This window comes from Dermacentor silvarum, chromosome 2 (genome assembly GCF_013339745.2).
Source record: "Dermacentor silvarum isolate Dsil-2018 chromosome 2, BIME_Dsil_1.4, whole genome shotgun sequence".
In the NCBI taxonomy this organism is placed as follows: domain Eukaryota; kingdom Metazoa; phylum Arthropoda; class Arachnida; order Ixodida; family Ixodidae; genus Dermacentor; species Dermacentor silvarum.
Window position 1 is genome coordinate 208,654,744 of NC_051155.1, and position 27,826 is coordinate 208,682,569.

Here is a 27,826-nt window from a genome sequence, read left to right on the forward strand (position 1 = left end):
CAAGATAGATTATTATCAAGAGTCCATTCCCACAGGCGTTTTCCTTCTGAATCAGTTTTAAAACCCCAAGATACATGGTGTGAATTAAAGTCACCAGCGAATACTATGTCTTTTCTGCAGGAAGCTAATACGGTGTCTAGAGAAAATGTATCCTGCACTCCTGCTGGGAAATATAAATTAACTAAGGTAAAAGGGGAGCAGTCGGGGAGTGAAATGTCTAATGCTAAAATTTCACATTCGGTAGACATTCTTTGAAACGATATCGTTGCTTTGTGACTAAATTTATTTGAAACCAAGAAAGCAACGCCACCACCTCTGGCAGGCCGATCCAAACGAAACATTCGATAATATTTTAGAGAATATTTTTGACCATTTGAAAGCCAGGTTTCTTGTAAGATAATGATGTCTGGAGAAAATTGAGAAGAAATATACGATAGATCTGTAGTAGCAGAAACAATTGAACGACAATTCCACTGCAAGATTTTTAGAGACCCTATGGTGAAGATAGAACGGTAGCGGAAACCGCCTGATCCAAAATAGTCTCTTTCAAAAAGTCCTTCTTGGAAAGGTTCACTTTTTCATATTTTTGAGTTTTTGACTTTGAAGAAATTTTGTGGGGAGGAGATCGTGTGCGTTTTAGACTTTTGTGTTCCATGTCTACATCCTGGTAGTCTTCATACTCTTCCGTTAGGGGTTCCGGTTCCGTCCGTTCTACTTGAGTAGAAGGTCCTGCGCAAGGGGAGTCAGCTGACGAGTTTGATGACAATGTTTGTTTTTGAGTTATGTTTAGTACATTTGCAACCTGGTATGCAGGAGATTGGGTAGAGGCTGCACCAATGACCTGCGCCATCTGGCTAGTCATCATTTGTGTCAAGGACTCAAAAAGAGTTGTTGCAAGTCGTTCCATTGCCTTTTCCATAGCTTTCTCTACTGCCTCTGCTATGGCCTTGGATAGAGAAACATCCATACTAGCGGTGTGACGAGCTGTTACGCCTGCGTAGCCCTGGGATCTTCCCTGAACTTCTGTAACTGCTTCCCTACGTGAGCAACGCCTGCGTTCCACCACTTCTAGTATTCTTAATTCTCGTTCCTTTGCAGAACAGTTTGAATAGTCTGCAGGGTGAGCTTCATTGCATAGGCAGCAGTTTTCTTCCTGCGACTTACATTCTGTGCTGTCGTGATTCTCTCCACATAGGCGGCATCGAGTAACCGATCTGCATCCTTTTATAGTGTGTCCGTAGCGCCAACATTTCAAGCACTGTAGTGGTCTTGGGGAAAGTGGCTCTACTCTGTATATCAGGGGCCATGCCTTGATTTCAGTTGGACGAACTGTTCCCGCGAACGTAACAATCACCGACTCCGTAGGTGACTTCCTGTTCTCAATAATTCGGCTACACCGGTATACGGATACAGCTCCAGCAACTGAAAATAAGTCTAGCACTTCTGAGGGGTCCAGGCTCGCGTCGACCCCACGAACTAAGCCTTTCGAGCATGCAAGGTGTGGTGGAATAAACGGGCTCACCGGATTCGATGCGAATTCAGAACAGTTTAGAAGGTCTCGAACGCACTCCTGATCCGATGAGCAGCAAAGAATACCACCGCGACCAAACTGGCGGACCTCGGTGATCTTTTGGAACTGGGAGGAGGCCTTTCGAAGCTCCACCTGAATCGCTTTCGGATTCTTCATCTGAATCGATCCCCCATTTGTAGGCACAAGAGCCACAGGGACACTTTTGTTGCCACTGCGTAAAAAAGAGTCTATTGGCCACTCTCGGGAAGGGATTGAGGCTAGCCAAGGGGAATGCCCTTGACCGGGGGAAGAAAGAGACATCAGGTTAGTCTGACTTTACACTCGCGACACAATAATCCTAAAGGTGAAGAAAAAAGATCAATAAATGAATCAAAAGAACAATCGAGACGTTAAAAGAGCAATAGATAACCGCCGCCCGATACTTGACCACACCCGAGACAGGACAGCAGACGAAGAGTAGACACCTCTTGGCCTCGCTAACCAGCGGTCCCGGCCTTGCAGTCCAGCACCGTTCGTCGTTTTCTTCTCCGTGAGTGCTCACGGGCGCCGTATACTGAGGCAAAGAATTTGAGACCGAAATCACCGCACCGACTGGCAGTGGGCCAGTGCCATCAGCACCTTCGCAGGGGGAGGGGCAGTATGGGAACGCTGGCAAGATGAGCGGCATCGGAGCCATCTGTGGAAGAAGACGACGAACGCGCGAGCATGTGGCACGAGCGCGTTCGCGCGGTTACGTCGAGGGACGACGACACTCAACCCAGGAACGGGCGCCTAAGAGCTGCGCCCTCATATTTCTGTCACGCAGTATATAGTCATAAGAAAGCCTTGCCAATAAAATGTCGTTTAGAAGAGAAGAACTTCTGGTTATCAGACAAACCTCTGTCCAATAGGCAAATCGGAACTTATGTGTCAATGATGGCGGCAAGCACTGTCAGCAGTCGTCGACTCAAATCACACTGCTCGGGCCAGGCAACTATTCACGCCAGTAGGTGATTTTTCATAGTGGAAACAGAGCCATTAAGTCTCTCCTATGGCGGATAGCGCAATTCTGTCGCATCAGGTGGATGACTTTAAAATTGTACATTACTTTCACAACATATCTCAGTGTTATGTTAGCCAGTTAACAAATTACGATTAATTAGCTCCGTAATTATTCAGTTTAGGCACATCTTCCAATTTCGGAAGTGAAGTCGAGCAGCAATGAAGTCGTATCCCTTTACCAAAAATATTGTTCTTACTAACAGTTTCGAGATATATGTCCTCAAATTTCGTGTCGAAACGTAATGATGTTCCAGTTAACAGCTTATCATGCAGCGCTGTGTAAAATTGAAGTGCTGGTAAGTACCAACTGAAACAGCAACGTTGTCGCTGCCAGAATACTCCTATTAAGTGTGTTTTCACTGCAAAGCTTACCAAACGTGGTAGCTCAGTGGCTATGGCGTCGCGCTGCTGAGCTCGAGGTCGCTGGTTCGATTCCCGTCGAGGCGGCCGCATTCCGATGTGGGCGGAATGCAAAAAATGCTGGCTCTCCCGTAATCGAGAATAGATGTAAGCATGAAATGGCTACCGGCAAAGCAGATTGGTTGGAGATGATACTAGCCACAATCTTAAAATGGGTGTAGCGCATGTTCGCAACGGCACACCACCCACCACACCGCCCCACATCACAGCACGCCATACTGCGCACGGCTCTGGCTTTTGGTTCAAGGTCACTTGAAGGTCGCCGACAACGGGAGATAAAAGCATTTAATGCTTAAAACTCTCGTCTATCATGCGTCGAGTGCACGTTAAAGAACCCCGGATGGTCGAAACTATTCCGGAGTACCGCAATATGGCGTGCCTAATAATCAGATGGGGGTAAAGGTGCCAGAATTAAACTTTTAGCTACAAGGATCACTAGTTGTATACGCCATCGCACATTACAGAAGCAAGTGGCGGTGCGCACGTCGGTTTGCGAATGTAATACAGTGTTTGCAGGTGGGCTTACAATCTGATGATATTGGACCTATCGTCTCATCGAAGCCGGTACAACATCCGCGTAGTTTCCGATAATGGAAGCACGTTTTGCACGAGAGCGATAACGCGATAGCAGCGCGAGTTTGGCGAAAGAACACCACCTAAAATAAAACAAAGCACGTACGGCAATATCTTCAAGAATTCCGTAAAATTGAAGGCTTGGTGTCAACAAGTCTAATTTTTATTGAGCTATTCTCTTTGTGTATCGACGACTAACATTCAACCTCACAAGACGCACTACTGGAGGCAGAAGAAGCTGATTACTTTAGGGACTGCTTTTAATATATATACCACTTTTACCAGTGCTACAATGAAAGATTTCCTCGAAGTGCTAAGCACGTTATGTTGTATATTGTGAGAAATTTTTCAATGAGTGAAGAGGCAGATGCATCTGTGCCGGGTTGGATCCAGGGCAGCGTAAGTGAGGGCATGGGGCGGGGAACTCCCACGGCTATACCCCTCTGGATCCGCCAATATTCTAATGTAAGCAGCTGCGACCATAAAAAAATTTTTTTTTTTGATAAGCCAGGATTTCACCGTGAGTACTCCCAATGGTCTTACGATATTTCCACTTCATATATCCTTCTAGAGTTTGTCGGCTACTATAACAAATTGTGAGAACGTAGCGATTACCGGCCGCACTCCACCGTCTGATATGCTTTGACCGCTTGCGAAGTTCTTGCGTTTGCTGAGAGCAGGCCATAGCGCTCGGCCATTAGCTACATGTGAGGCGAGGCTTAGATCTATTGCAGTGGGCAGCTGAGCATCACGATCACAACCAGCCGCCTTTAAACTGCACAGTTCGAATCAGAAATGTACCCGAGGAAAAGCGGTGGAGTCCACGCAAAAAAAAAGAAAAGAAAAGAAAAAGCTGATTTTCTCTAAAACGAAATAACTGCACAGACGACAGGTAATTCGCCCTATGCAGCCGTCATATACAGCCAGCCACATTGGAATTCTCGTAGATGGCAATGATATACACATAGCGCGTGTAAAATAAAATCTCAACTAGAAGCCACGTCGGAACACACATTCAATTTACATTGACCATTTAGCGTTCTGAAGATTCCAATCTTCCGCTCTACTGGCGCTTCAAACGGGCCCGGTTACTCGGCCAGACCCAGCTGCACGCTCCATCCATCATAAAGAAGAGCGCCGCTCGGCCGCGACGCCCGAGCACGTATTTACGCGTGGCCCAGAACGCTTAATGAACGGTTATCCGAAACTAGAGGCTGACTGAAGGAGCCGGCTAGTTTGGCACGGGTAACCCGCTTCCGCTGCAGCGTGACCTATGGCCAGCCGGGACCGCCGCTCGCCTCGTGAGCGACGCTTCGAGGTCACGGACCCACTTTCGGTCCACCGGGGGTCCACACACAGGAACAGGAGGGCCCCCGCTGCTCCGCGAGCAGCTATAGGCAACAAGCACACCCATTGGGAATGACCGCCCGCCGGCGGCCTCTCGAAGGAGAACAGTTAGACGGACCGTTGCCTAGACGCAAACAAACACCCCGCGCACGCTCTCGCACAAGAAAGAGGGGGGACGACGAGGGAACGCAGTTCTTCTCGGCCAGTTCCGCTGGGACCCCGGCAAGGGCCACGGCGTTCCCGCCGTCCCTCGCCCCAACGCCTGCCCGAGGCAAAACCTGTTCGGCAACTGCGTCGCCGCTAGTCGTTGCGTTAGAAAGACGCTCGCGAGCGCGCGTACCTGTCACGTGCATGCACCCCTCCCCCTTTTCCCCTCCACCGTCGTTGCCGCTACCTACCTGCCTACCTCCTCCTCGGCTGCCATCGAAGCGGTGCTGAGGCTCTTCTCGTGGCCGGGAGTTGTCCTCATTCCGGGCTTGGTGTACGTACGCGAACGCGCGCACACGCACACGCGCCGGAGAGAGAAATGCAGCGCGCTTCACGGTTCCTGGTCTCGCCGCGCGACACACGCGCTCCGTGAGCGCCTGGTCGACGTCCACGTACTTCTGTGCAAGTTAACCTTTCCCCGAGTGAAACTGCCACTGCAGTGAGTGTCCAGACACGCGAATCTGTCACGGCGGCCTGGAGTGCGGTGGGAGTGAAGGTCTCGAGCGCGCACGCGTGTTGGACTCAAAAAGGAAAGTCTTCGCTCCCATGAAACGTCCGGTCGACGCTGAGAAAGGCCCTCGACGTGCGCGCGGAAGTTGAACGAAGGGTCACGTCACTGGTGAGCTCGCGTTGCCTCCGCTTGCATCTGCTTTCTTGTGAACGTGCTGTAGAAGAAAGCTTGCGCGGCTGAAGGCGTCGGAGCGCCAACCAGCTGTGCGGTCGTCCAAAGTATCCTGACAGGTGTTATTTGGGAAGGTTGTGTGCCCGTTTCGCCTGCCTCCTTTTATAGACTGATATTCCAAGGTCGTAAACAAGCCTGTCTGCGGCGTGCGATTACCAACGGAGACAACGCCCTCGTCCAATATGGAACTCTCTTAGGACAACCCCGAAGGCCCGGACGCGTCACACAACGTGGGAAGTAGACGCCTCGCACGGCGTTTGTTGTCCGTGTGGTGCTTCTATTCGTGGCACTGCGGCAACTACCAACAACACGTGACCGTCAAATTACGAGCAAACTGCCTGGAAGACCGTGTGTGTCTGTGGTACCAAGACTTGATGATACTCAGGACCGTGTTCTGAGATCCGTGACAGACGTGCCAGGCGTGTGTGTTCAGCAGAGTAGAAGCAAGTGACGTCACGTCGACCATGTCTCGCAAACTACAGAAGTTCCTGGTCCTCTTGGACAACGAAAGCCTGCTATACTTTCCCGGCTCCTTCCTATCGGGAAAGGTTGTGGTGGAGCTGGATGAAGAGATTCCTGTCACAGGTGGGGCACTCGGAGGGCATGCGAAGGCCGGTGAATGCTGTTTTGTTTCGTGTTCGCAATGTTGTCAGCTAAATAATAGTGAAATGGCCATTTTCACCAATTAGTATTTGTTTTTGGCCGTACTTGTTTTAAAATATCCGTCGCCGAGGTCAGGCAACCTGGCGGTGACACATTGCTAACGTTCTTAGCACATTATAAATGCTCACGGAAAACACTTTATGGGACCAAGTATTCTCGCGTTCTCCTCTCTTTCGAAAATTTTGTCGAACTAATCAAAAGCAGAAGTTCGTACTGCAGCTGAGTCTTGCTTTTTTGAAGAGATCGTATGAATCAGGCGACAATTATATAATCTTCTAACACGGACTCTACCGTTAAGGACTACACAGTTTGTACTACATTTCCCCCAGTACTATAGATGAGTTTATCCAAGCTATTTCAGTCGTCTACGCACTATTAAACTTTTAACATCCATGAAGAGTAAGAGGAAGACACTTGCATTCTTTATTGATTATTTTGCATAATTGCGTCCTGCAGGACCTAAATAAAGTTTTTCCAGTGCAGTCCAGTTGCAAGGAGTTGACATTGCTGAATAAGGTGTTGTAGTAATGTTAATGTCTCAATCCAAAGTGATGTTTTTCTCGGCGTGACGGCTTTCAATTGAATTGTTTTCCACTTTATTCTTCTTAGCCTCAATATTATACATATAGAGTGGAAGTGGGCGAATATTTCCTTACTCGAATACAAATCGAATACAAATAGTAAGTATAGTACATCGAATCCAATATCGAATAGCCTAACGCAGACGCATATATTTTTAGCAGAAATGCAGCTGAATGCCCTTCTACAATGAAATTACCTGTATAAAGAGAGAACAATTCTGTCCCGATTCTATTGTGAGTGGTGCGAAGCATGACCTTTAGAATGAAGTGACCTGTATTACTAATGATTTCGGAGGCCCCAAACACCTCGTTTTAAAGTCGTTCGACTGTAATTATTTCGATATAATTAGGCACCACGCTTGTACTAACCAGCGAAAACAAAGTACAGCCAACTATCACAGAAAATTAGGATCATTTTAAGCACAATAACATGAATAGCCTCTCGACATCTTTATAGCCTCGTTGCAAACAAGCCTTCCAAGAATGAATGGCTGCTGTACGAATGGCTTTCCAAAAACACCAAATAAAGGGGTGCTGAAAAAAGATAAGAAGCTGGGGAGAAAGAAAAGAAAAGGCTGCTGAAGGACGTGTGTGCCGTAGACACGTATAAAAGGACCCTTTCCTTGGAAAACATTACTGATTGCAGCGCAAAATGTAAAACTGCTACATATCATAACTAGATTACAAAGAACACTAAATTACAAACTACAAGCAACAATCACAGGCTGTCATGTAAGTTTCGGCCGCGATACCGAAAACAAAGCTTGCAATTACCCATTTTGCTTCTGCATCGCTTCAAAAACATTTGTTGTTCCATGTCTGATAATTAGTGATTCTTGGTTTAGCAGACGGAGACCTAGCCCGACTCTGCAGTCGGTTGTTGCAAAATGTTTGGTTGGTTTCGATATTCGAAACTACCGAATAGTTCATTTTCGAATACGAATACGAACAGTTAGTGTCCAATATTCGATTCGTACTATTCGAAGGTTCGAATAATCACCCATTCCTATTATACAGGCCTTAGAGAAACAAATCAGCAATCTTATCTTTCTCTTTAGGAGACGCGATAGCTTCTATCTTAGAGAAGATATTGAAACGGGCAATGCCGGTGAAGGAACCTAAAATAAAAGTGTCGAAGCGCTACACTTTTCGAAGTTGTGGATGGGCGATGATCTGGAGACGTCCCTATACCAACAAGCTGGATGCCATGCAAGCACTGCATAAGTACTTTGGGCGCACTTCGTCGCATCCTCCCACTTGCCTCGCCCATGTCGGTGTCGTACACGGAGTTGCCAGAATGTCGACACAGGAATGCGACGCACCCACCCCACGCGCTCGTGTCAAATATGTCTCCAGCACCGCTTCGAGCTACGGAAGGTTTACGTAATGAGGGTAGTCGCGAATATTTTTGTTATCACCTTCTTCCAAGCATATCATTTTTTGGAGCAACCCAAGCGACCTTTCCAGACGAAATGCAAAGCCAGAAATCATATACCATGGACATGTATAAGGGCAGAAAGAGACTTGTGCACTTTTAATAGTTCTTTGCGGAGTCGGAAGCCGAATTTCTTAAACAGAAAATTTCGTTCATGCATGTGCTGATTCTCGTAAAAACTGCTCCACAGCGATATAGAAAAACCGTGTTTACTTGTAAGGGATTGAATGTCATAACGCATCATGTTTTTTCAATATGCGCCAACGCCTACATAGATTCCCTGAAGTCGACTTCTGCTCTTGATCTATACACCTGCTGGCGTTGAGGATACACTCACATTCCTGTAAACGTGGCTAAAAAAAATCTTCATTAAGCATATTTACGTTCGGAGTATTACGTGTAGTGCAATATAGCGCACTGTAGCGCCGATAGTATACGCTGTACCACGACTGAACAGCTTTTTACAATACATTGTATATAGCGACTAATGATAAAGCTTTAGCAAGTTCAGTGCCGTTGCAATAGATTACATTTGTTCCCTGTCTATAGTGACCGTAACGATAAAGCTTTAGCGAATCAATAACGACGCAGCCGTATCGGTGGTCTGGTAGTTTCGAGCGTCTGTAACCTGACTGTACTCAAATACGAGAATTAAAAGCGCGCAGAAAGTATACATACATACTGATTGTAACAAAAACCAGTATTTATTTTCGAAAGCTGCGTGAGGTTTTATTGATTCGCGAACAGAAAAGCCAAAGTGTAAGACGTTCACTTCTCCTTATCTTGATTAATATGAGAAGCTATTATGTATGTTTTGAGGGTAAGCAACCGAGGCCGCTCAACTAGGCTGCCAAGTGCGTGCCATTGAAGTACGTTATCAATGAACGTCGATCACACGGATATATATATATAGTACCAGTGTCCTTGCCGGCTTCTTTCCAGTACCAATGATTTCTGGATAATTGTCATCAAGTAGCTTATCTAAGTCAAGGTGTAGCACCGGAAGCACGTTTTGCAAAGGAATTTAGGTATCCGGTGCGCTTCGTGGTCAATTTGTGGTCAGGCAACGTTCTATGGAAAACTGCCGTAAAAATAAATGGTCGTAAAAACTACGAACAGTCACAAGTCACGGTCAGAAAAACTACGAACACTCACAAAGCAAAAGGAAATAACAGGCTGGCAGCTGCACCGAAAGGGATACAACGTCGGCCTATTCCTCAGAGAGAAAGAGACCTTTATTATGTGAGAACGCTGAGGAAATTCGCATTGAATACTATGTTCTGACCAGCTATTGGCTAAGCATTCCGGAAGGGGAATAAAAGGTGGGAGAGAAAACGTGTTCATGACGCAGACGAAAGTGGGGGCTTGATTGAGCATGGACAGCGGAGCCTATTCATAGTCTCAAATAGAGACCGCTCTCGCCCAAGGATTGCTTGACAGCCTTTAGAACAGTTCGCCGACTACGAGGGTCCGGACGAGGGGTCGAGATAATCTTTTCGGATAAAGGTCGATTGTTAGACTTAGACAAATTATCTACCAGTGATTTTCCTTCCACCGCATATCGCGGACAGATGCGCAACACGTTTTCTGTATAGTCTCAGGTATGTAGCGTTCTTCACAGTCCGAAATGTCTGCACGGCCGAAAAGGTGTAGTAATAGCGTCGAGGGAGCACTACTCCTATAGTCGTAACCTTGGGAATGAAGTGACATATTGAGGGAAGAAGTTACGAAGGAAAGAGCAATGAGACAAGAATAATGCTTGATTCCCTCTTGGGCCGACCCACCCCAGTGGGTGAAGTCATCGTCACCATCATCCTTTAGAGTTTAAGCACTTTGGGATTCCTCTTTTGCTTTGCTGGGTGATCTGGTGCTGCGGATGTCAACGCTCTTGCGCCATGGCTCCATTTCGCGGTACTAAAGCGAACGCTGGGGCTTATGTCCGCCTGGACGACGAGAAAACGTAGCGTCACCTACGTTTTCTATGCAGACACTGTCTCGCATGCACTCGGAATTGTCAATGCCTGCTCCCGTATGCTCGCGCGCTGCCGTGCCGTCGCTAAGTTGGCCGCCGCTGCCCACAGTCCCGCCGCGCCACCGCCCTCGAGGCTGCTTGCTGCTTGCTGCTGCTGCCTGCGCTTGGGTGACGCGACACAAGGTCGGCCCGATACATTTGGTCATGCGCTCGGCGGCTTCGCTCGGAGCCGCCGTCACGCCTGGGTGGTGGCCGCCTCCGTCCTTGCGGGGCAAACGCTGCGCTTCGGACCGTCTCCAACTGCGCCCGCCGGGCCCCGTTATTCGACAAGCGCTTGCACCGCAGGTGTCATCCCTCTCTCGTAAGGAGGCCACAAATTAAAAAAAAATGAAAGAAAAGAAACGCGGTTTCAGGCTCTCGGAGCATGGGTCCACTCGTAAAGATCCCGGCCGACTAAGGTTGCCAACATCTCCATTTCCATCAAATAAATAATTAGATCAGCCAATCATCTTTAGCTGACACTAAATAATAATTAAAAAGTCGACAAGCAGACTGCGCGCTTCTAAAATGCAAGCTACGTGAATGTTATCTAGAGCAGAGGCTTGGTATGTCGAGCACGCACAAACAAAAAGCGGGCGGTGGGCGCGCCCACCTCGATGTTTCCGCTCCATCTCCTAGCGACGTCATGAACTTCGGCAGCGTCTACTCGATGCTGTTTTGGTATTAAATGGGAGTACAAGACAAACTTGTCCTGCAGGGCTTCTGTATCTTTATGTTGCCTTCGAGCGCTGGTATGTACATTGCCGGAGAATGGGTTCGTTGAACAATTTTGCAAATGTGACAATAATTCGCCGAAGCTTCTCAGAGTGGCGCGCATATAGTCTGCACAGGACAGGAGCGCTCCCTCCTCAGAGGGACACCGGGAAATAGAAAAGTGGGCGTTGTTCTTTGTTTGGTGGCTGTTTTCTAGCTCCGAGGTATGGTGAAGTTCGACTCCTAAACAGCCGGCTTCCCTGAAATCGTAACTAACCAGTCGAATGTATAATAATAATAATAATAATAATAATAATAATAATAATAATAATAATAATAATAATAATAATAATAATAATAATAATAATAATAATAATAATAAAAAGAGTAAACACAACGGCAACGTACCAACAAGTTATGCTCGTGAACTAGCTGGAGTTCATTTTTTTTAATTCAATTTTTCTGTGTATGCACGTGGGCCCTTGCATTGCACCGACTTTTGACTGTAAATCCCGAAAGCTTATTTGGAATCTGGCTCTCTAGAGTCTTCTGTTCATGGCTGCCGTCGGGAACGTGGCGGTCTGGAGCTGTCTGCTCAATTTTTCTAAACTGTGTCAAATCTATAAGACCACTGCGTTGTCCTCGAAGTTGTCTGTTGAGTTTAGTGTAGGGATTATTCTCGGTTGTCTTTCGTAGCCACTGCACGCTATAAAGGCTTGGCTTGTGCCACGATAGAGAACAATCCAATGTATTCTTATGTCAACTACTTCGCGCAAGCATCTATGTATATGCATAGATAAGCATAAATTCAAGCGACAGCGGGAAATATGAATGAAAACTCTATTTAGGCGTTATTATTTGACAGCGTTACCCTGAACTGTTTGCGAAACATCGTTTAGTGTCAGTATTAACCTCCGGACCCATATTGCGGAAGATCCCGCCAGACGCAAAAAGACATTTTTACTGAACTTCACTGCTGACGCTGCGTTCTCAGAGTATGTAGCCCTCTCGGTTCTCTGTGCTTCTGCATGGCCACCGCAGCGTGGACGCATGAATCGAAACATGGCTCATCTCGTGGAAGCTAAATTGCCACAAAGACCAGCATTCGGCGAAAATTACTTCATACAGGAGCTGATGTTCCTTAATGGCAGCGATGCTTTTACCCTGCAGAGTAGAAAAGTTCTCATTTGGGCCATAACTTCTTATAACTGCTGTCGCACAAATAGTTCAGGATGGTGATGCTGCCCACAACGCTTTCTCCGCAGTTACTGCTTGATTTCTTGACAACCAATGTTGTGTATATATGAAGGAATTCAGGGTGGCCGCAAAATGTCGATAACGACAGACGTCGGTCCCCTATATACAAGACTAAGCAAGAGAAAAGTCAATATATCTGGAGAGCTTACTGCCATTTGTCGCGAAACGAGTGTTGACAGTGGAAAGAAGCCGCAGCAGCAGACGTCGAATACTCTCTCTCTCTCTCACTCTACATACATACAAGAAACGAGGCCACCCCGCCCGCGGTGCTGAATTATGCCTCGAGAAATAAACAAAGCTGGTAAGCAGCAATCGCAGAGCGTGAAGGAATGCGGAAAAGACACCACTTTTCCACGTAGAGAGCGTTTCAGTAGCATTGGGCTCGTCATCATCGCGGACTCGCGCACGAAAGCCGAGAAGTCGTCAACGTGGTCCTTGTCGGGGCGGCCCGTTTCTGTATTGTCCGGCTTTAGTTTTCCAAGAAAACTGCCAAGGGCGTATTCTCCGCTGCTCTAGGTATAATATACAGCTTGTCTCAAAACAATTGCCTGTGAACAAAGAAATGGGCCGTCGAAAGGACGCCAGCCGTTCATAGTTATATACTATACAGCGGCGGCCATTGTACGTAGGCAGAAAACGGGCTGCGCGGCGCGCACGAAAGATGGATTGATTCGACGTCGACGTATACATGCGTGCCGGCGCCTGCGCAAACGCCCTTGAGGGCTGGTATAATACAGCCTCTGTCGATCACCGCTACAGCTTCGGGAGAAAGGCGCGATAGCTGCAGCAAATGCTTTAGACAATTTCCCCCCGATTTCGAGCACTTTTTTTTTACGACTGTGTACACGCGGATTACGGAAGGCGCGAAGTTGTCGATGTCCTTGGTGGACGGCGACGGCGCACTGAAGCAAGTGCCTGTGTTATGCTGTCGTTTTCTCTTCTTTATCTTTCATCTTATGCTGGGGCACATGTTGCGATCCTGGAAGCGATCATCGCTTGCCTACAGCAAAACACCCGGCCGATGGCAATCTTTACCGGTTCAATGACAGCTTTATGGCTTCTTCGCGGCAGCTCGTCTCTGACTTGACCTGCAGGCCGCCGGAGCACTGGCGTTCTCGGGGTAGTTTTTACTTCCTATACGAATCGAGCGAGGGGTGAGCTAACGCCAAAAGAGCACGTCGCATTTGCCAACGCTTTGCTATTATGCGCCGAAACACCGCCACGACCCTGCAGTGGCTGCAGTCTGAGACTCGTCCCTCTCGATCTCTCGATTGCAAAACGCGAAACTGGTGAGGCGCGTCTCCATTCGCGATCACCGACGCGACGTGTAGGGGGAAAAAAAAGTGGCCCTTCCACTCGCCGCCTTCTGCACCGGTTGCGGAATACGCGTTGCCGGCGACTGTTTCTCTTGAGCTATATGCTTCGGAGAATGCCTCATCATCAGACACGCACTGGCGTCACACTTTTTCTGTCGTTTATCCCCTCGCGGTGGCTTCTTTACTGAGGAAAAAAAAAAAAAAACACACACACACGCACACACACACGCACGCACACAATGTGAACAGTGTTGCGCAGCAGCAAAGTCACACCGTGAGTGCTTTATATGCTTCTCACGTGAATGCTTGTCCTTCAGCATGGAGTGCATGTATACTTGCACGGGAGGTGCAATTACGTTTCAAGGTAAAATCTCCCGCTTCATTCCTTATTGAAGAACACGAAAACACGCCGTGCTGGAACACATATAGAAGACAAAGAAGTCATAAAAAAAGGTTATGGGGTTTTACGTGCCAAAACCACGATCTGATTATGAGGCATGCCGTAATGTGGGGACTCCGGAATAATTTGGACCACCTGGGGTTCTTTAAGGTGTGCCTAAATCTAAGTACACCGGGTGTTTTCGCATTTCGCCCCCTCTAAATGCGGCCCCGTAGCCGGGATTTGACCCCGCGACCTCGTGCTCAGCAGCCTAACGCCATAGCCACTAAGCAAACACGGCTGGTAACAAAGTATAGATGTGTCGACAGCTACTTACAACGTTTACCTTATGCTTATTTAGAAGAGATCAACCACGGAAGTGCTAAGCGCAAGTGCCATTCCAAGTATCAGAGAAGGAGGCAGTCGCTGACAATAATCAAATCATCAATGGAGCAATTTTCATTAAGGTAGTCATATTCTTCGTCATTCTTCCTGTAGGCCCCATTTTCTGATGTGTATAAAGCGTGTCCCATGCTACAGACATGTACCTAACGAGATACTTGTTATCAGTTGCATATTCATATTTCGGTAGTTCCTTAATTCATTGATTACATTTTCTTGCTCGGTAACGCTCATTGTAGCTCAATAACCTTTTTCAATGACTAATTACATGTAACCAGTTACATTATTGGCAAAACAAGCAACAGGCGACGCAGCTTTGAGCACATGAATGTGGCAGGAACTATAGTAGAACGCCTGCAGTCGTGTCAAGCAGCATCCTCGTGGAAGTGCATGTTCAGAAAGGGTAACCCGGCGCTAAGTATTTGTTTCCTCATTTTAGAGGCAGGTCGCGCGGCCTCTTTGTCGGCACAACATCTTTCATCTTGCTAAATGTTTTCGCGTGTCTGTGCGGCACAAACGCAACCACACAAGAAAGCTCACGTTGAGTGAGTTTAGACTTCGCCTTTTTCATTGTCATGGGATAGTTTCCTATCTTCGTTCGCCAATTTTCTGTTCGGTGTTCGTACGTTACAACACCGGCCTTCACTACAGCGCTCCCATCGAGCGAGTTTTCAATGTCGCCGCTGCCTATTTCCTCACAAGAAAACGAGGGCAGATAACCGAAGGAAATTTTAAAAAGCGATTGTTTGAGGAAGATAAATAATGTGTAAAAGGTAGCAGAGGGCGTACTCAAAAAGAGCCAGTCATATTCTTTCTATTCACTTTGTGTGTTCCATGTTAAAATGGTTGGGAGGAAAGTAACGTAGAAGTAGCCAATTGCTTTTTAGCGATTAATCAGTTACTTTCGTGAGGCAGTCTTTAGTCAGTGTAATCAATTACATTTCTGAATAAAGTAACCGTGATCGGTTACATTTTTTTTTTCTGTAACGTGTAGAAGTCTGCCCAGCTAACGTGGACTAAGCTATTAAATAAACAGGCTAGATATGAGGACAGGACTAACGGTATCTTGTCAGTGGCAGTCTTCCTCAAATTGGAGCATCTTCCCTCAAACTTCAACTAATTTAGCTTCGTCCAGCAGACACCTGCAGAGGGTTGGAGCCTCGCAATTAACACTAATTGGTAACATCGAGACAAGAATGCCACTCGAGATCTTTAGAAATATATAGGCTAATATTATAACTGTCGTTGGCGCGTTGAATGAGCGCTGACTATTGCATTTTACGCATCAACAACACGCGCACAGACGGAAAGTAACGCATGTAACGCTACACGAACAGTCCACATAAGAAATGAGACACGCCAAACACAAACACACAACGCGCCGGACAATGAAGAGGCAGCGAATGGCGCTGCCCGAGGCGTCTAGTGATTATCGTCGTCCGAGACCACCCGCAATCCAAGAAATTTGCATGTGTGTGGCGATGGCGCCACGAGAAGGTTTACGCATACAGACGAAAAACACCCGGCGGGCGCAGGATAGCGAGCAGTCAGGCAGGCGGACGCAGTCTCTGCATCGGGGACTCTGGAGAGTCCGGCCGAGACGGCGATTTATCCCCGCCATTGTGTATCGCACGCTTACGTGCGGCCGATAGCGAAGCCGTGCGCACGACGTATGCGCGAGACAGTTCCGCACAAAACGGGCGGCCAAGATCATTCAACCGCGGAGGGCCTGCCGCCGAAACACAAAGGGCGCAAAGGCCGAGCACACTCTGCTGCTCTCCCCCTCCCCCCGTCTCCGCTTCCTCTTTATTTTTCTTTACCTCTAAATCCTCCAGTGCACAGATAAGAAGAAAAGAAACCGCCGCCATGCCAAGTACAACAAGAAAAGACGCGGGCACACACCGTAGTGTCGAAGAAACCGCAAGGTACCCCGTTCGTGTTTTGCTTCGGGCCTTCTCATTGTATATCCTTCCCGCTCCACCGCCAGCCGGTGCTATAAAAAACAGGAACTTCCGCGTTTTCTTTCCCCCGTTTTCTTTATCTCGTTTGCCCAGCCAGTGCGTGCATGTGCGTGTGTGTCTCTCCCTCTCCTTCGCCCCCCTTTGACTTCGAAAACACGACTCGGGTGAAGACCCCTTCGAAAAAAGAGAGGAGAAACAACGCTCGTCCCATGGCGACCATCACCTCTCCGGAAGCACGACTCGGTCGTCTGAGCAGCGGAGCTCCCGAACGGCACTTGAGTTAACGACGCCGGTCTCGTCATAACTCACGCGTGTACTCCCTGCGTGCACCACCGCGTCCGCTGGAGAACGAGAAAGAGCCCGCCTGTATACTTCGAAGGAACCGCGCTCCATGCGCGTGTGCGCGGGAGTACAATGCCTGGGCGGTGCTGCGAATAACCGTTATCGAACAAAGAAAGCTAAATCTGTGGGACGAGTTTAAAAGACCCATGGGTGCTGATACAGAGCTCCAGAGTTAGACATCTTTAACTTGAAACCACGTGTGATTATCGTGTCACGCTGTGTCATGCAACGAAAATAGAAAACCTAGTTCAAGCCTTGCACGACGATTAGGTCGAGAACGAAGTCTTCGTTTTCAGGAACTCTTCCCACCTCGCCAACATCCGCTCAACTAATTAGGAGCTTCCGACTGTGATTCAATTTTGTCTCGCGCTATGCCATCTACTAAAACCCGATTATATCGGTGTCAGTCAAACTCCTGCACTGATGGCCCCGGTGTTGTCGGACGAGGGTCTACAATTAGAAGGAGGTGATGTCTTTTTTATATAGATGCACATCAATGGCTTTTGCTGTTTTCGGGTAGTTTAGGTGGCCATGTAACTGTCGCTCGATCGCATAACGGGCAACGTTAGACTATGGGGGTCAACGTGGCGACAGCTATGGTGTGTGATTGAAAGCAACGAGTTCTGTTCTAGATTAGCTGAGCAGAAATAGCAACGCTTCAAGAAATTCGGTTGGTGCCAGTATCGGTAGTCCCAGCATATGTAAATGATTATGCTCGGCAATTTACGGCTGCATGTTTGCGAGTCATACGGCAGACTCGGAGAGCGGCGAGGATCTTTAAATGGGATCCCGTCCGTCTATAGATGCAACTACAATTACATAGAACAACGCCCACAGAAACTGTTCTGTATTGTGTGTGTTTTTTTCTTTTCGTATTCTTTTTCTCTCATCTATTGCAACAACTTTCCCCCGCCCCCGGTGCCGGGTAGCCGACCGGAGATATTCTCTGGTTAACCTCTCTGTCATTCCTTTGTCTTTCTCTCTCTCTTCATGTTCTACACATATTCTAGAAACTTCTGCCACTTCCACAGTGGTGCAGAGTACACAACCAGGCTCAGTTAACCACCCTGCCTCTCCCTTATCATTTCTCTCTCTCTATTCGTCTCACAGAAGCATTTAAGCCATGATAGCGTACACTTCATGATGAAGCGCGTGACACTATGGCAACTTTTCTACCCTTATCACATGATCATAGTCTTTCGCATATGATTGTAAAGTGCGCCCTACCTAGGCCACTCGTAACAATTAAAACAATGTGACACCCGCCATTTCATACAGTTGCCTCTGCTTTGCAGTATCAGGCTTACTTCATTTCTGTCACCATGGTAGCTTTATTGACTTACTTTTACTTTTTTGGTCAAGTCTTCAATGCGTGTTCTACATTCGTTGTTAGCCCACAGCCCTCCTCCTTCGCTAGTTAAGATCTGCAGCGCAGCCACGCCTCTTATCGGGCATCAGAAACGTCACCCAGTCTCCCTTCCCCATTACCCACTTCCTCAAACAGGCCTCTAGGATATATAGAATATCTTTATCAGCCATCCCACGAAGTTGTTGCCGCAGCAGATCGTAGTATAGTGCCCACTTGAGGAGTCTGGATAATTTATTCTACTACAGCTCATTTCGATGTGTCGCCCTTGATCGAACCAGTAGTTTGTCCCTGATGATGTATAGTTTTGCGAAATAAACAGTAATCTCCTGCGGCGGCGTCTGTACAAGTGGCCGCATCGTATTTAGAGTCTAGAGAAGCCATTCTTTGTGAAGACCCGCAAGAAAGCCATCTAGCAGGTTTTCAAACGTGCATTTGTCTAGAACTTGATGCTCCATCGCGTCTATATCACGTGGTCAAAGTTCGTATCTCTCTGGCACACCGCCATTTCTCTTGCGTCTGAATTTGTGTTTGAAGGTATGCGCCGTTCCTTCGAGCGCACACAGGCCCTCGCGTCATTGTCGTTCTTTGGAGATGACAGAATGTGCAAGGACCCAATACAGCGGTTTCTTAGGGTGTGTTATTTATTACTTACAAGGAACACCAAAGAGGAATGTTAAGTTGCATTAGTAAATTACGCTTCTGCAATAACAAAAATGCCTTTCTTAACTTTAGTGAAGATTACACGTAAGCCAGAAGAAGAGGCGAAACCGGAAAGGTGGTACCAAAACTCGACGTCTATGACGTGTTTCCGGCTCCTGCAATCACTTCCAGTGCATGTAGTCGAAAAAGCTTAGAGATATTTTAATGTTACTCAGAGGCAACTGTTGCTGAAGCACGCATTCGTACACCACCTAATTGCTTATCTATAACGAAGCATTGCGTTGCATTCTAAAGGAACCCCCTCCTAAGGAACCCCCCCCTAAGGAATATAGCAATCTTTGAAAACTTTTCATGCGTTAGGTCAGCCTTAATACAAGAAAATACATTGTAGCCCGGGACATCACACCAACGTGCCGGTGCCTTGACTTCGGTGCAAAATTCAAAGAAGGGAAGCTTCCCCTTACATTTTTCCGCTAGTAATCACCCATTTTACCCCGGATGTATAGAACTCGAGTTTTTAAAGATTACGCTACCATTACAGACTGATTTAGTGTTGACGTTTAGTGCCCCTATAGTATGCGTTCATTTCGAAACGTCTGCTGTAGCCAAACAGACAGTTTTGTGGTTACATCCCTGCCTTTTCTCATTCTTTCCTTAATTTTCCTGACCCCCCCCCCCCACCCCCCCTCCCGCACTCATATGACAGTAGGAAGGCGAGGATCCATAGGCAAAGACACTCGGGATAGAAACCAGGGTGGGAACGAAAAAGATTTCTTTTCTTGTTGCTTCCTATTCCAAGAAAGCATAAATTATGATTAACTCCATGATGATACTAGAGACAGGCGCAACAAAAACTGGCTGAACTAACCTTAGCATTGCAAAATTCGAAATATATATATATATATATTAGAAACTGCCTCTCGATCGGAAGGCACAATTAATTGACCCTGTCTCACCGTCCTCCGTCAAGGACGCGCGCCCATCACATTATGCCCTGTCCTCGAGGGTCTGCTCTGCGAACAACGATATTCGCGAACAGCTTTTCCTTCTTTCTGACGACCTTGCCATAGCGGCCGTCAATCCTTCCGCGCACCGAGGCATCTCGAACGATGCGCTTGCAGCCCGGCGCTCGTCAAGAGTGGTGCGCACGCACATATATGCACGCAGACGACACGACGTCGTCTAAGAAAGAGAAGGGCTGCCGCTGAATATTAGAGACAGATAGGAGAGGAGCTCTTGCTTCGCCTTGCCGCGTGGCCGCGCTCCGCCGCTTGGCGCGACGAGAGTGGGCACAGAGCTCGCGTGGGCAGCGCGTGCCAAGGTCCGTCGCCCCGACGAACTCGGGGGAAGACGGGCTCGCCTCCGACACACCGGCGGCGGCTCGCTGGCTCGTCGACACACACAACGATGACAACGCGTACGCGGGGGTGGATGGTGGCGTCACTGGCGAGCTGCCCAGTATAGGTGTTGCGAAGGAGGAGGGCACGGGTACACGGCCTTGGGAGGGATCCACGCAGCCCGGCTGGTTCAGGAGGATTTATTGTAGAGTTTATGGGAACGAGACAACGAAAAAAATGCATATCGATGTCAAGAAGGCAGGAATGCAACATAGACTTCTAAATGCTGCCGAAATACGGGCCGCCGGGTTTTGTGTTCTTAAGGGCTATTTTTGTCAACAACTTGGTCCTCGAACAGTTCATGATTATATAAGTGACCGGTCAACCGATAGTTTACTATAGTTTACTATCGCTAGTTTACTATTTCGCTTCAAGGTAGCATTTCGAAGAATTATTTTCTGCCCGACGACTGTTACCGCCTATGGTGCGGCATGTGTACGTCCTGTAGAAAGAGCCTTAGCTTTTCGAAGAGACGTTTGTGCCTATTCGTTCGTTTGTCCGCGAAAGTTTCTTGCATTGTTATATTGTGGCGTTTAATGGTTCTCGAAACTGCAGAGTTGGTTATGAGAGACGCCGTTGTGGAGCTAACCACCCGGTTTTCCTCAACGTGCACTTGAATCTATAAGCACACGAGTGTTGTTGCATTTCGCACCCATCGAAGTCGATTCTGACTCCGTACTCTCTATAAGGGAATTAAACCTGCGACCTTGTGCTCAGCCGCATAACACCATGGCTTATATAGGCCGCGCCAAATCTGATGCTTTGCTAAACTCCCGGTGCGCGTTAAATGATCTGTGGTCGGGAACTCTCCACTACGCCAACAACCAATACCGTAGCTTTGGAATGCTAAACATCGATCAATTTGCCCCTCAGTCAGCAAATAAATGTTTTACTCGATCTAAAAGTATATTCCCTAACAGGTTGCCCTTCATTCCGAAAGACCGAAAACCCAGCGCGCAAATGACGGCAGGTTGAAAAGTTGAGTTTCTGTAGGAATCCTTTAATATAGAATCCTTTGGCGTGTAACAATTGAAAGTGACTGTCTCGAGATGATGTCGATGGCACAGCTTCTGATGCTAGGAGGTAAACATATATATATATATATATATATATATATATATATATATATATAGCGTAGTAGTATAGTATAACGTAGTAGTATAGCTGGGCGAGAGGTACTGGGATCGATATTGCGCACCTCCTCGAAATTGGCGGGGATTCTTTGATGATCCCAAAAGGCCAGAAAACACAATTCAGAAAGAGGAGCGCAGCCCGACAAAGTCTCGCGCACTATAACGATGGCGGAGCAGCGCAGCTGATTTCGTCTCCTTTACTACATTAGCAAAAATATAGTCACATTTTTATTGAAGACGTATTTACAAGGCATCAATATTTTCACTAGAGCTATGACCCAGCTCCATTTCGTCATGGTGCTCATTGACTCGGCCGTGATAAACGTGCAAGTCAAGATAGCTCTCTATTTTTTATATGACCAGGTTCCTATGTCTAGCACATTGGTACTGGAATAAGACCAACGGTGCTGTTTTAATTAACACTTCTCTTCACCGCATTCGAATGGCCGACAGACCAACGTACGACTATTGTAGATCTGACAAGGAACCAATGAACATCTGTTGTGCATATGCCCTCCATACGAAGTCCAGCGCATATCTCTTTATACAAACCGCACTAAAAAGGCGGCTGGACTCCAGAACATTTTCTGAGACCAAAAATCAGGGACCGTGGGCCGATCCGTCGCTGGCGCAGAAAGCTAATCGTGCACTATAAACTGCCGTGTTTGAAGTGCACCGGCCTCCGTGACCGAGCTTTCCACTTCATCTTTCCTTACCACCGATGTAGGGTAGCAAACCGGATGCTCATCTGAATGGCTGTACCTATTCTTGCTTTCTCTCTCCATCTCTCGCTGGCGGTTTTAGAAAGAGACTGCAAGCACTCACTCTATTTCCCTCTCTTTCATATATCCGGGCCTGGTACGCTTCAAAAGTAGCCTGTGTTATCAAAAAAAGAAAAAAAAAAGGATAACCGAGCCAATCTCAGCTTCCCCGCCGCGGGCGATGTCAGCATGCCACGCTACCAATTTTGCAACACAGGTTGCGTGCCGCGGAATAGTTGAAACCGGAGCAGTAATCGCGCACACGTTATAAGAGGGCGACGGCTATAAAAGAGCCGGCGCCACGCTCCTTCCCTCCCCCCCCCCCCCCTTCTTCGGCCTCTCCTTCCCCCTATCCGCAGCTACCCTGTTAGTTTCGGATGACTGCGCGGCTTTGGCTTTGGCTTTCCTACTGACTCGGTCCACTGGCCCACCAACGCGGATCTAATTGTCAGTCCACTACTCCGGCGGGCGTGCACGCAATTGAAGTAGGCTCCGCTGGTGGTCCACCACGCCCCCATCGTTTTGGCTCCGAAAAACTCACGCCGCGAAGGATCACAGCAGCGCTTCCGAGCTCGTCGGTCAAGCGAGAACGTTACGCTGTGAAAGATACAAAGTTCTTGTATGGGTACTTGAAGGCGCCAGAAAAGAACCGTCCTTCCGTACTGAAGAGCTCTTCAACAGCGATTATACTTCAGCAGTCAACATCGTTGTTAAGGAGATTCAGTGCACGGGGACAGGAAATTACACCATAAACAAAGATACCAGTATCAGATTGGCGATTCGAGTATTAAATGAAGATGATGCAGGGAGTGAGGGAGAGGGTTGGGAGACGGTCTATGAAGTTGTTTTTTCTTTTGGGTGTACCGCAGGCACAAAATGCCAGAATAATATTGTGACAGATGTTTTATGCTTTACTGGTGCTTTTATTTGTAACGTTGTTAGCCCCATGGACAGTAAGCTGCACGCTTCAGCTACACTAACGTAAGTTGTACACAAGTTCCTGCGTTTCAGATTGGAGTCAGCGACGTAAGGGGGGTGCAGGTATTTATTAGCATCTGTTTCGCAACGTGCAGTCTCAGGAGACAATTACCCTATATATGTACCGGGACAGACGTGGTTTGGGCCGCGTAACAAAGGATAGTTAACCTCGATTAATGTTAGATAACCTGGTGAAGATTGACCTCCACCAAATGTAAATATATTTGTTATGCTGGAACGCGGGAGTACTGGTAGTGGTCATAGAGGTTATGCCAAGCACGGCAACCATGACTTCACGCAGGTGGCAATGCCGCTTAGGGACAAGCCCGCTCATTTTTAAATACAGAACTAATTCACTGCATAGATTGCTTATGAGAAAGCGTACGATGTATTGATAATATTGCATTTGTGGCAGAGCAGAAGTGACTGAGATTATGGAAACAGCGTCAAAACCAACACTACATAGACAAATCACCCGTAAGACGTGCTGGTATGTAAAACATACGCATTCATCCTGATGAGAACGATCACGAAGGTGAAATACGCGCTCTATAACTAAGCGAACAGAGCCTACATGGCATAAAACAGCAAGCCCCGGCTAAGAATAGCCACAGAAGGCGCAAAGTTCGAAAGGGTAACTTCCGCGACACCTTCCACACGGCAGTAAGCATCTCGTGAGCGCTTCAGATTACGCGCTTTTATCCGGCTTGCACAGTCTAAGTGTGCACTGACCGGAACCGGCGAGGCCAAGCGCAACGGGGCGTGTTCAGCAGACAGCTGCGCATTGTTCAGATCGTTGAATCTCTATAAAATATGACAAGGCGAAACGGGACACTATAAAGCGGCGGTTATTATTTGCCATTCTTCCTTGTACCGCCCGCTCTTCATAGAAAACAATGCGGAGGCAGAGAGGACAGCTAATCTGCGCCTTAAGCGTTCTCGAGTGATTCTTTAAGTTTCGGTTGAAGGTATACATGCTCGCGCTTTCATGCACGATGTACAGGGTCGACCACATCTAAGGTGAACACCTCATTATTATTCAAGACATCATAGAAGCTGATGTTCAGTACATAATTCGAAAAATCATTATTGTGTTTATCGACACCATGATTACACATCGTATAATGAACATTTCACTCGTGAAGTAGAATAAACGCTGTAGTTTTACCGGCTTGAATACTAATGAGGTGTTCACCTTAGATGTGGTCGACCCTGTACATGTCTTGGTTATTATTCACGGGGTCATTTATGCGACACAGCACCCAACACGCTTTATATTTTTGAATTGACCAATAATAGCTTTAAAAAGTGGAGTACGAATATTCGAAATTTCAAAATTTAGATTACAAATCGAATAGACTTCGCCTTTCGATTCGTATTCAATTCAAGAATTCACTATTCGAAATTGTCGAATAGACGTTTAGTTTGAACATAAGGAATAGCACTTATGTTAGTCTCAAGGGAGTTTCTGAGCGAACGCGTGGTAAAGCAAATAACATTCGCTTAATAATTTTTTGTAATTCAATAATAAATCCTCGCTTTTAGGCAGCCTATGTACGAATTTTTGTTTTGCCTCAATTTAGACGAAGGAATTTTCAATTGTACGGCAAGTCTCATCATTCCACCTTGTTGTAGTATCACACTTCTTCCCATCAGCAAACATAGCACTCACGAGAATCTGGTGACGTGTTGTCTCATTGTTTTATTACTGTAATTGTCTTGATGTGCCAGGAGAGTGAAAGCAGTCGTTTCTTATTTACAAGATCCTTTGTTAAGCAGACTTCCAGTTGCGATAATGCATTACATGAATCCATCGAATTGGGTAAATAACCCTCTCCTGTTTGCCAAACTAGTTCCACGCAACTTTTTTTTTTCGCTTTGTTTAGAAAGGAGAAAACATCCGGTATTCGATTCTCTAGTCCGACGTCGTTTTTTCTCGAACATTCGTATTCGGTTCGATTCGAAAAGTTCATTATTCGAGCACCCTTACGTTGCTGCCTCGGATATTCTGTTACCGCGGTTACTTAAATTGGTGCCCGTCTGGAGAGTCATTTTTTTCTTAACGCGACGCTTTCTTTGTTCAGCCGTGACAGAAAGTTGCGTCTTCTGTACTAGCGGTATTACGTCGTTCTTGACTTACGAGAATATGCAGGTTTGTTTCCATCGAAACCAAAAGACCCCCTGGAGCTACGTAATTATGGTGTGCTCTTTTTAAACACGAACATTTGCGTTGGCACATAACTGAGACATATCTAACTAGCCATAAAAGGGCGTTAGACGATAAAAACAAACAAACAAACAAAACACACAGGATACCATGCTAGCATCATGTTCTGCGTGCTTCTCGTTCTCGTACAGTGTCTTTTTAGCGCTAGTTAAATACGTCTCAATTTATTTACACGCCCACCAACTTGCCCAACTTTCATTTCTATTTCTGCTTTCTTCCTTTTCGGTCATCACAGGAATAAGTATAACTAATGCGGAAAAAGTCCTTGCGCATGCGCCACTCCTAAGCGAAACAGTGAGCTGTCGTTCAGTAAGCAGCCGATAACGCGAAAATATAAACTCCGGAAGATTGAGCGGCGAAACGTCGAATGGGCACTGGGAAGCGGTATATATTTGGCATAGCAGGAAGCTGAGTGGGCGCTTATGTTGTTTTATCTTCGTGTGACATTTTTCGATGCGGGTGATGATCGTTTTGGGCTTTCGCATTTATCCATTTGGGGAATTTATTTTACTCCATCTTGCTTCCATTCTCTCTTACTTCTATTTCCCTCTGCGAACTGTTGGCGAGCTTTACTTATGTGCGAAAGGGTGCGTTTAGACTGGGAATTTATTCTTGGAGTCGCAGCGCATTCCTGTTAAAACCCGCGTCACTTTCACCTTCAGCCTTTCAGCGGAACCGTTAGATCTGCAAACGACTTACAGAACGCCGCTTTTCCATAGTTTCACTTTCTTGCGCTTATGTTCAGACGATTTCGAACGCCGTCGTCTGGATGTTGCCGTTATGGGCTGTCTTCAGGCTGAAGCACCATTTTGCATGCACATCCGTAACTGAAATATGGCACGAAAGCCTCATGCAGTTTTTACGGATATCGCACGTGGCATTTTCTCGTTACTCGCCGGGGTGGCTCAGTCAGCTAAGGCGTTGCGCTGCTGAGCATGAGGTAGCGGGATCGAATCCCGGCCGCGGCGGCCGCATTTCGATGGAGGCGAAATGCAAAAACGCCCGTGTGCGTGCGTTGTAGTGCACGTTAAAGAACCCCAGGTGGTGGTGGTCAAAATTAATCCGGAGCCCTCCACTACGGCGTGCCTCATAATCAGAACTGGTTTTGGCTCGTAAAACCCCAGAAAGAAGAAGAAGAAGAAGAAGAAGAAGAAGGCATTTTCTCGTTGACCTAAATGCGTTCATTGTACTCTGCTTTCCGAACGGGCGCTTTAGGCGAGTTGCACGTCACAAGTACTTTTAATCGTACCGTGAAGCGAGCTGGGTGTGAGCTATAGCATGTGATGGGTTTCCTTAAAGGAGCTATATATGAACTGTGGGAACGCGAGCTTCTTTACGCTATTTATTCCGTGTAGACGAATGGAAGCAACCGTTATTATGATAGTCAACAGATGGTAAAATATTTCAAAGTGGCAATTATTCGGAACGTGAGTGTCTTATACCTGAGCGCAGCATTACGAGTATTGTTGCATTCTGTCGTCATTAACTCTATATATAGTAATAAGCGTTTCTTTTACTATGTTATTACGGGCTAAAGTGTGATTCCTGTTCTGCGAGCAGACATGTTGAAGTCAATGTAGCCGACAAGTATACAGAATTTTGACAAAAGGCTACGATCCCAGCACCGCATCACGATTACGTTGATGGAACGCGCAGCGCTTCGGCCCAAGTGTCATTCACTACATAGGCATATATATACTAAATAAAACATCAAATAGTTATATTCGCTGTAGACGATTCTTTAGAAGCTTTCTCACTGTCCATGATTTGCCGCGATAATTTTGATTACATGGCAGAGAAAATGAAGGCCCATGTTCCGCTCCACATATTTCGTCCAAAAGCACGGCACAAGTGATAACACTCTCGTGTCAAAGATTTCACGATATCTTCGCATAGTTGGTCTTTTCTGTCGCTCTCTCTCTTGTTTATTTATATATACATGCATTTGAAGAACACACTACAAAATTTCCGGCATGGCCCTTTCGCTTGCGTTCGAATACAAATTAATTAATTAAATAACTAATTTATCAATGTTCCAATAAATAACTATTTAATTAAATAATTAATTAATTAATTTATTTATTTATTATTTATTTATTTATTTATTTATTTATTTATTTATTTATTTATTTATTTATTTATTAGGGGGTATCTATGGCCTTGGCCGGACGTTGCCGAATTTAGTGACGTCGCGAGCTATAGCTATAACTCGATAATTTATCTTTACAGGCGGTGGCGCTCATACTTGAGCCACCGATTCAATCCGAGTGACACTTTATTGTTTCTCAGCCTTCAGGCACGCCCGGTTCGTAGCGTTCAAATCCAAACCTGAAGGGCATACTTATACTGTCGTCTTCAATTGCGCTCACCTGCACGGTTCGTTGCGTGCGGCATATACTCATCTCGCCATTTCTCTCTCTCTCTCTCTCTCTCTCTCCG

The 27,826-nt window shown here is 46.8% G+C and overlaps 1 protein-coding gene across 2 annotated transcripts in view; it reads left to right on the forward strand.

Moving 5' to 3' along the window:
* Positions 1–5,315: 5,315 nt before the first annotated feature.
* The window catches only part of LOC119442502 (arrestin domain-containing protein 4), a 31,080-nt gene continuing 8,569 nt past the window's right edge, over positions 5,316–27,826 (forward strand). The window contains exon 1 of one of the 2 annotated variants that reach the window (XM_037707404.2): positions 5,316–6,386. In XM_037707404.2, the coding sequence (XP_037563332.1) occupies positions 6,266–6,386 (121 nt within the window). In that variant the 5' untranslated portion in view covers positions 5,316–6,265. Of the gene's footprint in view, positions 6,387–10,784; positions 10,814–27,826 lie in introns of those variants that run through there. The other variant, XM_049662210.1, reaches the window with a different exon arrangement.